The 14,892-nt window shown below is 43.3% G+C and overlaps 1 protein-coding gene across 10 annotated transcripts in view; it reads left to right on the top strand.

Moving 5' to 3' along the window:
* Positions 1-14,410, top strand: part of MBD5 (methyl-CpG binding domain protein 5) — a 128,379-nt gene extending 113,969 nt beyond the window's left edge. For 8 of the 10 annotated variants that reach the window (XM_042827450.1, XM_042827443.1, XM_042827444.1 and 5 more), the window contains 4 exons: positions 812-2,020; positions 7,636-7,748; positions 11,299-11,374; positions 13,799-14,410. In XM_042827450.1, coding sequence (XP_042683384.1) covers positions 812-2,020; positions 7,636-7,748; positions 11,299-11,374; positions 13,799-13,870 — 1,470 coding nt within the window. In that variant the 3' untranslated portion in view covers positions 13,871-14,410. The remainder of the gene's footprint in view (positions 1-811; positions 2,021-7,635; positions 7,749-11,298; positions 11,375-13,798) is intronic. The other 2 variants (XM_042827449.1, XM_042827451.1) reach the window with 1 other exon arrangement.
* The last annotated feature ends 482 nt before the right edge of the window (positions 14,411-14,892 follow it).

A 14,892-nucleotide genomic window follows, 5' to 3' on the forward strand; every position in this document is an offset into this window, starting at 1 on the left:
CCAAAAAGTGTTTTTTTCCCTTAAGAAGGAAAAAGAAGATGTGTCATTCTCTCAGTGTAGACAACTCACTGCTACTGCAAAATCAGTCCTCTAACCGCCTGTTACCTCCCTTGGTTTGTGAATGAATTCTCATAGCTTCATCTCAGTATTTTTGTTGCTTCAGTTATATAAATAGTAGTGGTGAGTACTTAAGGGAGCTTTTGGAAATATTTTGCCCTTGTTTGAAGCATTTTTTTTGGTTGCAGCAGTATTAGTGGCAGCGTCCTCACTGCCTACATGTGTGACAAGAAATACAAAACACCAGTTACTTCCATCTGAAGGTCACAGTTTGCTGTGGCCATGCCTGACATTACAGATGCAATACTGTGAGGGGTGCGGGAATGGTTTACACAGGTCTGAAGGAAAGACATCCCGTGAGAGAAGCACATGACTGAAAGGCAGAGAACAGAAATGCTAGCCAGTCAAAAAAAGAACAGTGATGGCCTACATTCCAGAAACTGAAGGAGGGATGTGGAGGGAGCCCAGAGGGAACCGCTGGTAGGGAGGGCCGAAGAAAATTCGGGGGTCTGAAGAGGAGCCAAACAGAACAGATGAGAACAGAAATATTGAAGTACTTTGTGGTATTGTTAAAGATTTGGGAGAGAAAAGGTGGGAGCCTCTAAAAAGGCTCTGAAAAAGGAGTTGAGAACATAGGCTCAGTGGTAGGTTGTGTCATTTCCATTTTTTTCCTAATTAAAATGAGACAGTTTTCTGTTGAAGTGGAATTTTATGCACAGTAGCAATTTCCATCTTTCTCTCTACTTTTTTTCAGGTGAGAATGCAGGAAGATGCTGCTGCCCTAAACAAAAGAATGATCACTCAGATGGGAATGGCACCGGTTCCTGAGAGCTCCAACGCTATGCTTCCTCCTTTCCAAGAAACATCTTGTGATTTGCAGCAAAGAACTGAACCAGCTCTTGGTCAACAGGCAAAGGATAACCTCAATGTCGCTGCTCAGGGTGATACATCAGTGGATGCGATCTACAAAGCAGTCGTAGATGCTGCAAGCAAGGGAATGCAAGTAGTGATCACCACTGCTGTTAGCAGTACCACACAAATGAGTCCCATTCCAGCTTTGAGTGCCATGAGTGCCTTCACAGCCTCAATTGGTGACCCGCTAAATCTCTCTAGTGCTGTCAGTGCAGTAATCCATGGAAGAAACATTGCTGTTTCTGATCACGAAGGTAGGATAAGGAACACTAGAGGAACGCGAGTACTGAAGAATTCAGAGCATGGTAAAAATTCAACTGAAGGGGATGGGTATGAATATTACAAATCAACAAGTTGTAACACACCCAAAAAACAGTGGGAAGGGGAGCAAAGTCCTGTCAGTGAGATAAATAGGTGGAAATGTGAGGAGTTTCTAGAGCACTCCACCCATATCCATAGTAGTCCTTGTCACGAAAGGCCCAATAACATCTCCACACTGCCATTATTGCAAGGCGAGCAGCATCAGATACTGTTATCACAGCGAAACTGTCAAAGTGATAAAATGTTGGAGGAGAATTTCAGGTATAACAATTACAAAAGAACTATGATGAGTTTTAAGGAAAGACTGGAGAACACTGTGGAACGATGTGCACACATAAATGGAAATAGGCCTCAGCAGAACAGAGGATACGGGGAGTTGCTGAACACTTCTAAACAAGACCTGATTCTGGAAGAGCAATCTCCGAGTTCCTCAAATAGTTTGGAAAGTTCGTTAGTTAAAGACTACATCCATTACAATGGAGATTTTAATGCCAAAAGCATTAATGGGTGTGTGCCTAGCCCTTCAGATGCTAAAAGCATCAGTAGTGAAGATGACCTAAGGAATCCAGATTCCCCTTCTTCCAATGAGCTGATACATTACAGGCCGAGGACGTTTAATGTTGGCGACTTGGTCTGGGGCCAAATCAAAGGACTGACTTCATGGCCTGGAAAGCTAGTAAGAGAAGAAGACGTTCACAATTCATGTCAACAAAACGCTGAGGAGGGGAAGGTATATTTATATATATATGCACATATCTATCTATCTGTCTGTTTACATGCACGTGTGTCCTAATGCTTACACAGATGTGTATCCAACCTTTATCTCAGTCCTTTATTTTTTTCTTTGTCTTATTTTAATAGTATAAATTTTTTCTTAGTGCTCTATCTTGCAGAACTGAGTTTGTACCTAGTTACCTATTGTGAAATTTCTGGCAGTGCTGTGAAACAGGCCGTATTTTGGCTTGATGATGCTTCCCTAACTGGTTTATGCACCAAAGGCTTGCTACACAAAAGAGATCTTCAAGAAAAAATTGTTAGCCTAACACGTGTGTCTATAGCTGAACTATAGCTGTGTCCAAAAGAACAGATTGAATGCGTAAGGAGTGTGCCATCTAAAAGTGGTTGGAACTGCAAAAAGGATAAGTGTGATCTAATGGGATTGAGGAGTCTGTAATAAGAAAAGCTGTGCTGAGTGATACATAGCTCTGTGATGAAATGCATGGGTACCTTCGTCCTGAAAGGAGGTCTGCAATATCTTACAGCAGGGAAAGCCTTTTAATTTGCTCTTTTGTCGTAAAATCCAGAGTTTTGAACACCAATTGTGTGCTTGTCAGAGAAGCATGATAATATTTCAAATTCTAGTCTACACTAGGTGCATAAAATCATGTTTTTGTGGCTTTCCAAATCTGTTTCATATCTTCCTTATATAAATGTTTTCTAAGTGCCAATTTAAAAAGAAAAAAAAGCAAATTTAAGAAATTAGTAAGTAGAAAAGAAAGACCTTACAAAACATTTTACCTCGGGCACAAAGAAAGCAAACCACTTGAAAATTTAGTATTTTCATATACTTGTGCCTGTTGGATTGTATGACAGCAGTCATAAAAACGTAAGAAAGGCCACAATAGGTTGGACCAAAGTACTCCCTTACCCTAGAAGTGTCCAGCAGCAGCTGTCCAGCAGGGACTACAAGGACAGGGTGAGGAGCTCTCCACCATCAGCCTCTGCATCCCACCAGAGTGCAGCTCAGGAACTTCTGAGCCCCATCTGCTGTCTGTTGTAACCGTAGCAGTTCTCCCTGCACTGCCCACAGAGTTTTCTGAGGCTGATGCACAAACATAATTTCCTCCAACAATCCCAATTCTAGAGGAATTGGTAGTATAAGTAATTGGAGCATTGCCTGGCCAGGATGGCTTCAAGCTTAGTTCAACAGAACTTGGCTTCTTCCTTGTTCTCCTTAGGCAGAGCGGTTTCAGAGCTCCCGTTTGAGTACATGAAACAAAAACATTCATTCACTTCAGAGCACTCAGCATGCTTACTAACAGGACTGGTGTGCTGAACAGCTCGTTCCTTATAAAGATCGGATCACCAAGTTGAAGATCGCTCTTATTAAAAGTATTAGCAAATGAGATAGGTCACAAAGTGTGACAGACTGAAACTGGAAGAAGGAGGAGGTGAGCAGTGACGCTGTCCCATAGAAATGATGAATACGGCCTTCCAGTACTTGAAGGGAGCACATAAACAGGAAGGGGAACGGCTGTTTGTGAGGGTGGACAGTGATAGGACAAGGGGGAATGGTTTAAAACGGAGACAGGAGAGGTTCAGGCTGGATATTAGGAGGAAGTTTTTCACACAAAAGGTGGTGAGGCACTGTTACAGGTTGCCCAAGGAGGCTGTGGATGCCCCATCCCTGCAGGCATTCAGGGCCAGGCTGGATGTGGCTCTGGGGAGCCTGGGCTGCTGGTTGGTGACCTGCACACAGCAGAGGGTTGGGACTGGGTGAGCACTGCGGGCCTTTGCAACCCAGGCCATTCTATGATTCTATGATCCTTGCATTGCATGTGTGCTCAAAGTATGCATTTCTGTTAGCTTCTGTTAGCTTCACATATCCGTATTTATAAGATTGTTTTGGTACATTTTAAAAGCTTATTTTTTATAACCTTTATAAAGAACTGTTTTTCATTTTTTTTCATTTGCATTCCTTAGCCATTTTTAACTTTTCTCTCAATTTGTGGTTACCAGAATGTATGACTGCTCTTTGTGCAAACACACTTCCTTTAATTTTGTCTCTTATGTGCATTATGTGACCATGCTGTGTAACACAACATTTAGTGGTATAGATGTAATTGTATACAGAAGCACAAACAACAGGAAAGCAATGTATAGATCCCTTCTACGCCACGGAAATGCACTTTGCCATCAAACACGTGGGGATGCAGCAGAGGGACTGACTCAGTTTTTCTCCAGGAAGGCCCACGGATCACCTCTCACATCAGAAGGCCTCTCATTTACTAATAACTAAACGTGTCTATGTCTCCTTCTCTCCAACAAGAAGTGCAGAGTGAATGACCATTCAGAGGTCAGGATTTCAGTTGAAGTGTGGGATACAGGGAGCTATGAAAGAGAAGAGTATGAAAACATGCATGTGCTGTGCAATAGTTGTGTTTCCAGCTGAACTCTCATGCACAGTGGCTATCTATGCAAGTGTCCACATGCTCCTGTAGCAATGTGTTCAGCCCCGTCCTTTGGGTGTTTGGGCAACCTGCCCTGAAAAAAAATAGTCCTCTAAAAGTCTGCACTCCAGAAAATCCTGAAATGTTGTCATTCATGGTGGGAATTGCTGTTAGCAGCAGTTCTGGAAACTATATTTTCAGAGGAGCTGCGTTAAATAGCCTTGTAAATATTTGTGTAATCAAATGTTAAGTTCCCTTCCTGCCCTGCGTGGAACCAGGAGTTGGACTCGATGGTCCCTTCCAACCTGGGATATTCTATTCTACTGTACCATTGCTGTAGTTGTATTACAGGGTACCACTGTAAGTTGTTGCATTCTCTGTTCTTGAAATCATACTTTAATTTGATTTTTATTTCCATTTACAGAAACGTGGGCAGTAAATGTAATGGTACTTCTATGTGCAGAGCAGCTGGAGTGGTGCATTAATGCATGTCACAGGTGTGACCCCACGGGGCCTCCCGTTAGTTCTGCTCTGTGTTCCTGAGCAGAGCTGTCTGGGAAGGTGCTGCTGCTTTCCTTCTGGGGATTTTTGCTTTTTGCTGCAGTGGATGTATGTAAAATGGCCTAAAAGCAGCATTTCAACAGAGGGGTTTATAGTTGCAATAATTATCCACTATTTTGTGCCCAGGAACTACGCTGACAGTCAGCCTCCTCTCTTTGAAAGCACAACTTAATTTCTCTCAGATTTTACAGCTAATTAGTACCTGATGCTAAAGAGTTCACAATAGGAAAAAGCAAGTTTTGGTGCTTCATGACAACTCGGCTTCTGAACGTTCTTTATAGACTGGCATGCAACGTTGGGCTTTTATCAGAGATATTTCCCCAAGGCAGCTGAGCTTTTCTAGTGCTAGAGATAGGTGTGATTTATCTGTGTCCTGGAAATCCAATCTGTATGTATTATTTACTGTTGTAATGGGTTATTGTAAATGAAGGCATGTGATGTGATTAATCCTAATGTATCTGTTACAGTTGCTGATAATAGTGTGTTCCATTAGCCATGTGCTGCTGCTACAGAAAAGTGCTGGAGGGTGGCGGTGGGTTTGTTTCTGTTTTACTGTCGTGCTGTCATGAAATTCCAATGAGGAGGATATTCTTTTCTTTGTAATGTAACACGAGTCCTTTTTTAATCAAACACAGTGCTAATTCTTCATGCAAATGTCTACATTTGAACTTTGTCCTGTACCTAATGGCAGACATGTCCAGCACTCTGCAAAGTTTGTCCCTCTGTCTCTACATACCCATATAGATATCTAAATTGTATGGCTGAGAATGCCATACAGCTTGAGTAACCATGACAGCGTTGCCTCATGGTGCAGTTCCAGGTGTAAAGCATCAGGATGATCCCATTACCACCATTTAATTCTGCTCAGTTTGAAAAATGTGTTTTTTCCACAGCGCTTTTTCTTGCAAATGTGCTGTGAGATGAAGGACTGAACCTGAGCTCAGACAGGAGCGCTGCCTCTGCCAGCTGCGTGGCAGTGCTGGGCCCACAGCAGATCACAGCTGCACCCAGCCTGCTCTCATCACGTGTGCTTTCTGCTCTCCTGTTTATCCATAAAAGCTCAGCAGCTTTGCAGCAGGCTGTGCATGCAGTTGTGCTTTCACAGAGCCACGTTAGGACTCAGCCTCACATTAAAAGTAACCATAGCTTTAAGGGAGAAGTGCCACAGTCTGTGCTTAGTGAGCCCTGTCTCATGAGAGCAGAAGCCTTGCCTCCCTGTGTGCCACCCTCACCAGGAACTGCTGGTCTTTAAGGTTGCTGTGGCTGCTCTGTTTCCCAACTTCGTTATCAGATGTGTGAGTTCCAAAGAGGAGAACTGCTCTAAACACGTATTTGATTTGCCATTATTTCCAGACGTTTTGACAACTTGCTCACTCATTAACATCAGATTGTCACATCTAAAATAAGTGCCATTGTGAATAGATAAGTTATTTAGAAATTGAAAGGTTGAGTTTCAAGTCAAGTTGTGTTTAAATTAACGTTCAGGGTTGTATATAGACATGCTTAATAAATTGGTATTTACGGAGTTAATTTGCTTTGTGTCAAAAGACAGGGTGTACTTTTTAATGAAACGAATGCTCCGTAAGGTTCTTGTGATGTTATGCAAATAAGTCAGCAAAATATTATGCTGTGCCAAAGGAGGAGTTTATCAGTTCATTTTCTTTTAAGTGATGTGTTTTAAACATCTTCTGTTTTGTTGTTCTTAAAAGCAGAAATGGCTGCGAATCAAATTTAAGCAATACCAAGAGTTGAGTGGAATTAATGTTTTGATGATAAGGTCCTGCAGACGATGCCATTGGTTTTCTTTCATGTCTGCATTGTTTGCAGCAGCACTGCCTGGTACCACTGGTCAGATGCTGTGGTTTATTGCTCAGAAGATAACAATTCTGGTTGATCTGGGGAGAAATGAAGTTTGCAGTTACAGTGCCTTCGACACCAGCTCAGCAGCCCTGTGCAGCACAGCCAGCTTTGTTACTGACTCAGCAGAGCACTAAAAGCATGTGCTTAAGGCCAAAAAATTGGAAAGATCTTCCCCAAGCTGGTTGAATTAGTCGGGCACTGGTTGGAAGTCATTCACTCAGCATGCACAACCAGCTCTCATTGCACACCAGTCTCCTCAAGGCCAGAACCCTTTAGCTGGAGCATGGGTGTGCCAGCAGCGCTGCTGGGCTGGGACCTGAAATGTGAGGGCATGTCAAACCTTCGTGTCGTGGTGTCTGTAAGAACTGTACCATGTGCATTAGGCACAGTGCTATTGTAACACATCCGAGGAGCTCCAGGGATACCAGGTGTGGCTGTGGAGTGAGTACACAACGTGAGGCTTCAACAGCAATGTTTGTATTAATGCTGTAAAGACAAACTACGTTCTGAAGTATTACTTTTCCTTCTTAGTTTTGTTTTCTTACATGCTGTGTTTTTGTTCTTACACTTGTATTGGCAGTGTGGACACGGAGAGAAATTCTGATGCATACATGCACGTCTGAGGGGGTGCACACGTAGTTGTACATTGATTTCTTCTTTGCTGGGACGTTGTGTCTTACGGATGCGGTGAACTTTAGGCTCCGCAGTAATGCATGTCTAGCAGTAAAGTAAAAGCAGTGTTTGATAATTGCAGGTCTGGGTAATGTGGTTTGGTGTTCATACCTTCACTCAGGTGGAGCCAGAGAAGTTGAAGACACTAACAGAAGGTCTAGAAGCTTACAACCGAGCCAGGAAAAGGAACAGAAAGTAAGTGTGTGCTCATTTGTTTACCAATGGGATGAACAATCACATTCTTTTGCTTCCAGGGACTCCTTTTGGGGACCCTTGCAGATCTGCCAAAATGAGAAGTTAATTTTCCGAATTCCTTGTGCTGGTTGTGATAATCATCCGAGATCTTTGATATCTGCATTTTTATTGCATCTTCTGATATTTACTGTAGCCTTTGTGAAATGTCAGCCTGCTTGTTTGAGCTTTCATGTGTGGGATTCTAATTTACAGCAAAAAAAAAAAAAAAGTTATTACATCCAAACTGCTCTGACCGAATCCAATTTTTCACAAGATCTGCCCTTCTTATCTCTTCCCTCTCCCTCTGTTGGCTGCTGCAGCAGGCAGAGCCCGCCTGTATTTGGATGAGTTCTGTTGTTTCACATTGCAGAGGAGCTTCTGGCAGTGGCTGAGGGCTGGCTGCAGTTAGCCGGGCAGCAGCTCCCATGCAGTCACACATCTCTGACCTGCTTGGTTTCCTCTCACCTTTTGGCCTTCGTTCACAAACGTGCAAGGATAGAAAGACTGGGAAACATGAAGAGGTGAAGCATAAGCTTACACAGAAAGAGGAAAATGAAATTGGCTTTCGGAGAACAAAACCTTGATGGCTGTCAAAGGACAAGGGTAGAGATGGCGGTTATTCTGGGATGGTGGTGTTTATTTGCTGTTGTGGTGAAAACGCATCGCTCTGTGAGAATTCAGTCAGTTTGCAGTGCTGCCTTCAGAACAATAAACACAGACTTTCAGAAATTAAATAATTATTTGCCCTCAGCTCCTTTTAAGGTGTAAGCTTTTCCTCTATTTATATGTCATGCGGTGCTTAGGAGAAATATTTTTAATGCCAGCGAGACAACGTTGGGTTTCTTTCAACGCCATCCTCTGAACATCTGAGTGCAGTCTGAGGGCGAGCACTGAGCAGCCAGGAGGGCTGCTGGCACCCCCAGCTATTGCTGCTCCCTGAAGCAAAATACACAACTTGAGGAAGGTGGCAGCAGCAGCATGTGGAAAGAGGAGCTGGAGCTGGAACAAGCAGTGCAATTTAAGAAGAGCTCCCGTCTTCTGGTTTGCAGTTGTTTATTTAGCAGATTGCAAGGGTTGACCAGAATTGCAGTGAGCCCAGTCGCCTTTTTGTGGCATTACTGGTTCTGCATCATTGCTTGCACTTTAGGAAACAGCAGCTGTCAGGTACCCCAGCAGCTTGGGGCCTCAGGTGCTCCTTTTCATAGGGTTACTTCACAGCCCATACTGGTTTTTCTCCATATTTCTACTTCCATATATTTTATGTTTCAAATGTTTTGCTCGCTCTTTGTGGACCAGAAAGTAGCTCCTTCTCTTTGACCTGTGCTCTGTGCTGAATGTATCTGAAACAGCTTTTGACCTCTTTATGGTCTGCTGTGGTGCGTGTGCCTCTTGTTCCACACAAGATCACAATTTTGGAGCATCAAATTGGACACTTCTATAATAAAGAAGACAGGCAAAGAAGTCCAAGAGAATATGGACTAGCAGCACATCAGTTCAGTGTCTTTAGCAGAGCAAGGTCAACATCCAGATCCTCAAAATGATGTTTCATGCTTTGTGTTCCTACCATTAGGAAAAAAATCCTACTTAGTAGGAACACTTTCTTCTATGACAGAGCAGTCAGGCAGTGGCACAGTTGCCCAGGGAATGGGGGCTCATTGACCCTGGGGCTGTCCCAGAGCTGTGGGGAGGTGGCACTGAGGGACGTGGGCAGAGGGCGCTGGGCTGGGCTTGGGGATCCTAGAGGTCATTTCCATCCTTAATGATTCTATCAAGACTTTAAGCTCTCCGCCTCAAACGCTGTGGTACTTGCAGGTTGTTTCTGATCACCAGCAACCTGTTGCATATGTTCAACTGATGTCAGGTTTTCTGGTTGTCAGGGCGTTGCCTGCTGTAAATGATATCTCAGTGATGGGCCTTTCTGAAACATTGGTTTGCTTGAGGGCAGTTCATTATCTTCATAGTGAAGTGTTGCTATTAAAAATACGTAGCAGCAGCGTCTGAAGACTGCATGTCATCGTTTGTATATCAAATACTTTCAAAGGGCTGTTGGCACTACTGGCAGTAATTACATGAGCATCTAGTGGGGGTGGAAAAGACCTCAAGCAGTCGTCTAGCCAAGCTTCTACCCAAAGGCAACACATGAAGAAATCAACCTCCTATGTAATGTTGCTTTGGTTATTTTAATTGCTAGTGCTAGTGACAGTGAACATCAGCCTAGATGAAGTCACATCAGTCATTTTTGGCTTTGCCATACTTCTTATTGTGTTTATGGGGGAAAAAAAAGAAAAAGCCACATCCCCAGTGAAAAACTACACCGTGATCCTTTTAATTGGGAAAGAGTGGAAGTGTTCTGTGCCATTCCAGTGTTTGCCGGCATCATGTTAGAACTGGTTACTACCAAAATGCTGCTGGACACTGAATATCCCAGCGGTTTCTTGCTGAATCACCTCCAATGCAATTGTGTTGAAGCACAAATTCAAACTTACAGTGTCAGTGCAGGATTTTTGCTGCTGCAAAAGCTGTAGCAGTGTGCATACCTGTACAATGAAGTGTTGCAGTTCCTTCTAGCTCTCATTGGAAGCTCTGAGCAGTGCAGGTTGTTTGTGCAGGCACATCTGTCCTTACCTAACACCATTCACTGGGGACATTTTGTAGAACGGAGCTCATCAGTGCTGCTTGAAATTGACTTCTATTAACTCAATTTTGGGGAAATATTATGAAAAAGTATTTTGGTTTGGGTTTCCAAACACTGTTTGGTTTTTAGTTATCTGACAAAAAAAAAAAAAGAAGGAGATTCTGAAACAGTAAGGGAAAAAATGTGGAAAAAACGTATGTAGGGTTGCTGACAGAGCTTAGTGGTGATTAAATAACTTCCTGTTACATAAAGAATCTGAGATCTGAAAGCTGCTGCTAAATGACATTAAACTCAGCATTGCTATCAGATATTAATGAGGCTGTTTTATAGATGGAATTGTTGCATTACCTGTCCAGGAAGTTACCAAACAATATTGTGCTGTCATTTATCGCATCCAAAGTTGCCATCACTTGTCCACGCTGCCAAACCTACACTTGTTTTTGGAGTCCAGCTGCAGGGAGTCAGAAACCCACCTGGATATGTGTGGCTTTGTATGAGTCCGTTTCAGTTCATCTTACAATTTCTGTGGTCTGAGGGATGCTGATGTTCTGTAGGAAAGACCCAACAGCAGATCGCAGGGAATGCTGGGTTACTGCCAAGTGCTCTTGTTCTCCACGATGCCATTTGTCTTGTGGATGCTGTAACTAACAGTACATGTCGCCGAAGCGCTGTCTTTTATTTTTCCTCTGTAATTCTAACACAAGCCTTTAGCCAGCATCATGTTATTTATAGATCCGATTGTGCTGTTTGTGCTGCACCAACCTGGGAGGCTCTGCGGATGCCAGACTGTGTCTGATGAGTTAATGTCTTTATTATTAATTTTAAGTGTTTTTCTGCTACTAAGAATTACTGATGCCATTAATCTTTTCTTCCTAGAAGTGGAAAGCTAAATAACCATTTAGAAGCTGCTATACATGAGGCCATGAGTGAACTAGACAAAATGTCTGGGAATGTAAGTTTCTTTTCACGTTGGCAATAATCGTGTCCCTTTTCTCTGTTTGTTTGTGTGTGTGTCTCTGCTGAGGGCTGGGATTGCTGGTTGGGGTTCCTTTCTAAGAGAGAGATTCTTTTCAGTTTGTAAAATGATGTGGAGCTGCTGTCAATATTTTTCTTGCCTTTCAAACTATTTGCAAATGTCTGGTCCTTCTGAAAAATGAGGAAAAGGTGCATCATTTCAGTGGTCTTGCAGTTGCAGTGCTTTTTAAGAGCTGGATGCCTGCATGTAGTTCCACGTGCAGCTGGCAGCTTCTGGGTGCCACGCACGCTGTGGGGCTGTCTCTGGCTGCTGACAAGTCAGCCTCATGCATTGAAACCACACTTAAAAACATGGTTCTTTTGCATATCAGGCATTTTCCATATGTTGACACGGAAGCTGTCCTGACAGGTAAGGTAGAGTCTTCCTGACATCACGGCCAGCAGAACCCTTATAAAAACATTCACGCTGTTATTGTATAAGATCAAGAAATAGGATAAAATTTGGCTCACGTAATCACAGAATTGTGTATCTAATCACAATCATAGAATCATAGAACGGCCTGGGTTGTAATTACCACAGTGCTCATCCAGTTTCAACCCCCTGCTGTGTGCAGGGTCGCCAGCCACCAGACCAGGCTGCCCAGAGCCACATCCAGCACAGTGTGCTCATCTTCGTATTTGAAACATGCCTGCATTGCCTTTAAGATACACACAGAAATGCAAAGAAGTGTCTTGCAGTACAGCCTCCCCGATCTTAGCATCAGCAATTCTTATAGTTATTAATTTATACATTGTTTGAATGCAGAATGATTTCTTTCTCCCGATAGCCAGCGCTCATTGCTGGGGACGCGTGTACACATGCATACTTGGGAGAATGAGTAAGGCTTCACGGGAGCTGCTGGAGGACATAAAAGGAAATCTGTTCTGAACTGCAGACGTGGAGCTGACTTCAGAACCACCACGAAATATTAAATAAATTATTCAGCAGCTCTTAGTGGTTGCCATAAGTAATAACAAATCCAAAGCTTTTGGTGAAACTTGGGAATTTTATGAAGCGAGCTTGAGTTCTGATGTGAAAGCTGGATCTGACTGCAGGTCTGGTGCAAATAGTTGGGGCTGCATACAGCACGTGCATCCCTGATGTCAGTTATGGCAGCACCATCCTGCTGGTGACAGTTACCTTGCCTTCGTATCTAAATGCAGCAATGCTATAAAATTATAAGGAATGCACAGTTGATTGTGGTGCAGATTGGCTCAGGTGAAGGCACTGCAGCAGGACATGCTGATGGATGCTTCCGTCACGCAGACAAGCTGCTCCACCAGCCTGCGTGTCACTGCTTGGTCTTGATTTATATTTTAATTATCTGGTCCCAGAATTTGTAATCAGGGTTTATTTCCACGAAAACGATGATCCTTAGAAACAATCATAGGGAATCAATGATTCCCTTTCTGGTGACTTGCATTTTTTTCAGCTCCTGCAGTTCAGTCATCGGTTACACTTTAAGTGTGCAAACAAGATAATGAGCTTAAATCATCATTTCTGCTGGGAAGAGCCAGTAAATGAGCAGCAAATGGTCATGGTCTGAAGGCATTCAGGAAGGAGCCAGGAAGTGACTGACAGCACTGCTTGGGGCTGTGCAGCCTCTGCCCAGCTGTGGCCAGGAGCTGCAGCTGCCAGCAGATGGTGGTGGCACTCCATGGCCCTTCTGGCAGCGCTGTGCTTGTGCTGAGCACTCAGCAGTGCTTCATCCAGCACCGAGCTCAAACTGGAGTATTGCACGTAGCGATGAGTGGGAAACAGCTTGGTGATCAGAGCTTCTTCCTTAGTAATGCTACTGCCATCCTGAGTTTGGTAGTTTTTTTTCACGTTGCCAGTATTTTCTCAACATATAATTTTTAATTAATTGCTACTGTCAGAATGATTGATAAAGATTTGTGTCACAGAATGTGGTGCAACTGCAGTCTCAGTTCAGTTGGCACTTTCCCTGAGGTCCCAGAGCTTTGGAGCACACAGACTGCGGCAGCCAGGAGCTGCCTTCTTCTCCCCGGGGCTGTGAGGTTGTGGAACCAACCTCAAATTGTTCCAGGGAGGGTCAGGTTGGCTATGAGGAACAATTCCTTCTCCAAAGAGCAGTCAGGCAGTGGCACAGCTGCACAGGCAGTGGGGGGGTCACCATCCCTGGGGGTGTCCCAGAGCTGTGGGGATGTGGCACTGAGGGATGTGGGCAGTGGGCATGAGGGGGTAGGTGGGGGTGGGCATGGGGATCTGAGAGGGCTTTTCCAGCCTTAATGATTCCATGAGGGCAGCTGAGCAGCATCTCAGCAGTCCACGGCTCGTTTGCTTTTGGCTGGTTACTCTGACCAGTCTTCTTCACTAACCTGTGACTGTACTTATTTCTAGGTCCACCAAATCCCACAGGGAGACAGACAAGTGAAGCCTCCAAAACCCAAGAGGAGGAAGATCTCTAGATAACATTGAATGTCTTTGTTACTGGTCCAGTACTTATCAAAACGAACGTGCACATAAGTCTGTATGTAGGTATTGATATAGACGTGGTTATATCAATATTTATATGAAGACGGCCGCCGCCGCGGGGTGCTACGTGGAGTGTGGTACAGTGTGTGGATGAGCAGGAGGGAGAGAGGTTGCTGGAAAAGCCAATCAGAAATCTGGGAAGGTTACAGTAACCATGTCAGATGATTACTGAGGGGTTTTTTTTTGTTTGTTTTTTTGTTTTTTTTTCTATAATACTAAAATTGTGATTATAAGGAATAGTCCAAATGTTTCTGAGAAATTTTCATTGTGTATATAGATAATACAGAATTTCATGGTGATATCTGAAATGTAAATATTGTACAATATTGTCATGTACAAGCGTACCTAATGCACACTTTATCTTTTATTGTACAAAAAAATAGTGTACAAAATTCTTTGGTTTCTATTGAGTACACATACAAGAGACTACCAGTGTAAAGTGATAAATAAAAATACAGCCTAAATGCTTTTATATGATAATGTAAAAGATGCTGTTTTTGTATTTAACAGCAGAGAGAAGGCATGATTATGTAATACCTTAATTATGACATACACTTCACGCCACTGAGTGTCCATTTATCCTGTCTGTTTGGAATGAACCTTGCCTGGAAGTACTGTACTCCATTTCAGGTCTCTGTAGGAGAGTGCAACCTTGCAGATTCCTAACGGGATGTGGGATCACAGCTCTAAGTAATGATTCAAAGGCTGCAACTGTTGGTTGCATTTTTATTTACTTAACTTTTAAAGTAGAATGGTGTAGATTTTATTAAAAAAAAAAAAAAAAAAGTAGATGGGCTATTTTAGTCAGCTATTTCTGTAGTTAAGGTTTCATAGCCACCTGCTAAAGTAAAGAGTTTCTATCCCCAGTAACCCTGACCCCATGCACCTAGGTTGATTAGCTGAAATTACCTGACATTGTGAAGCATCGCGTTGGCTGTTCATGGGGCTCCAACCCGTGA

The sequence above is a fragment of the Centrocercus urophasianus genome, unplaced genomic scaffold, assembly GCF_019232065.1.
Source record: "Centrocercus urophasianus isolate 14NV4802_14NV808 unplaced genomic scaffold, USGS_Curo_1.0 seq_28, whole genome shotgun sequence".
NCBI lineage: Eukaryota > Metazoa > Chordata > Aves > Galliformes > Phasianidae > Centrocercus > Centrocercus urophasianus.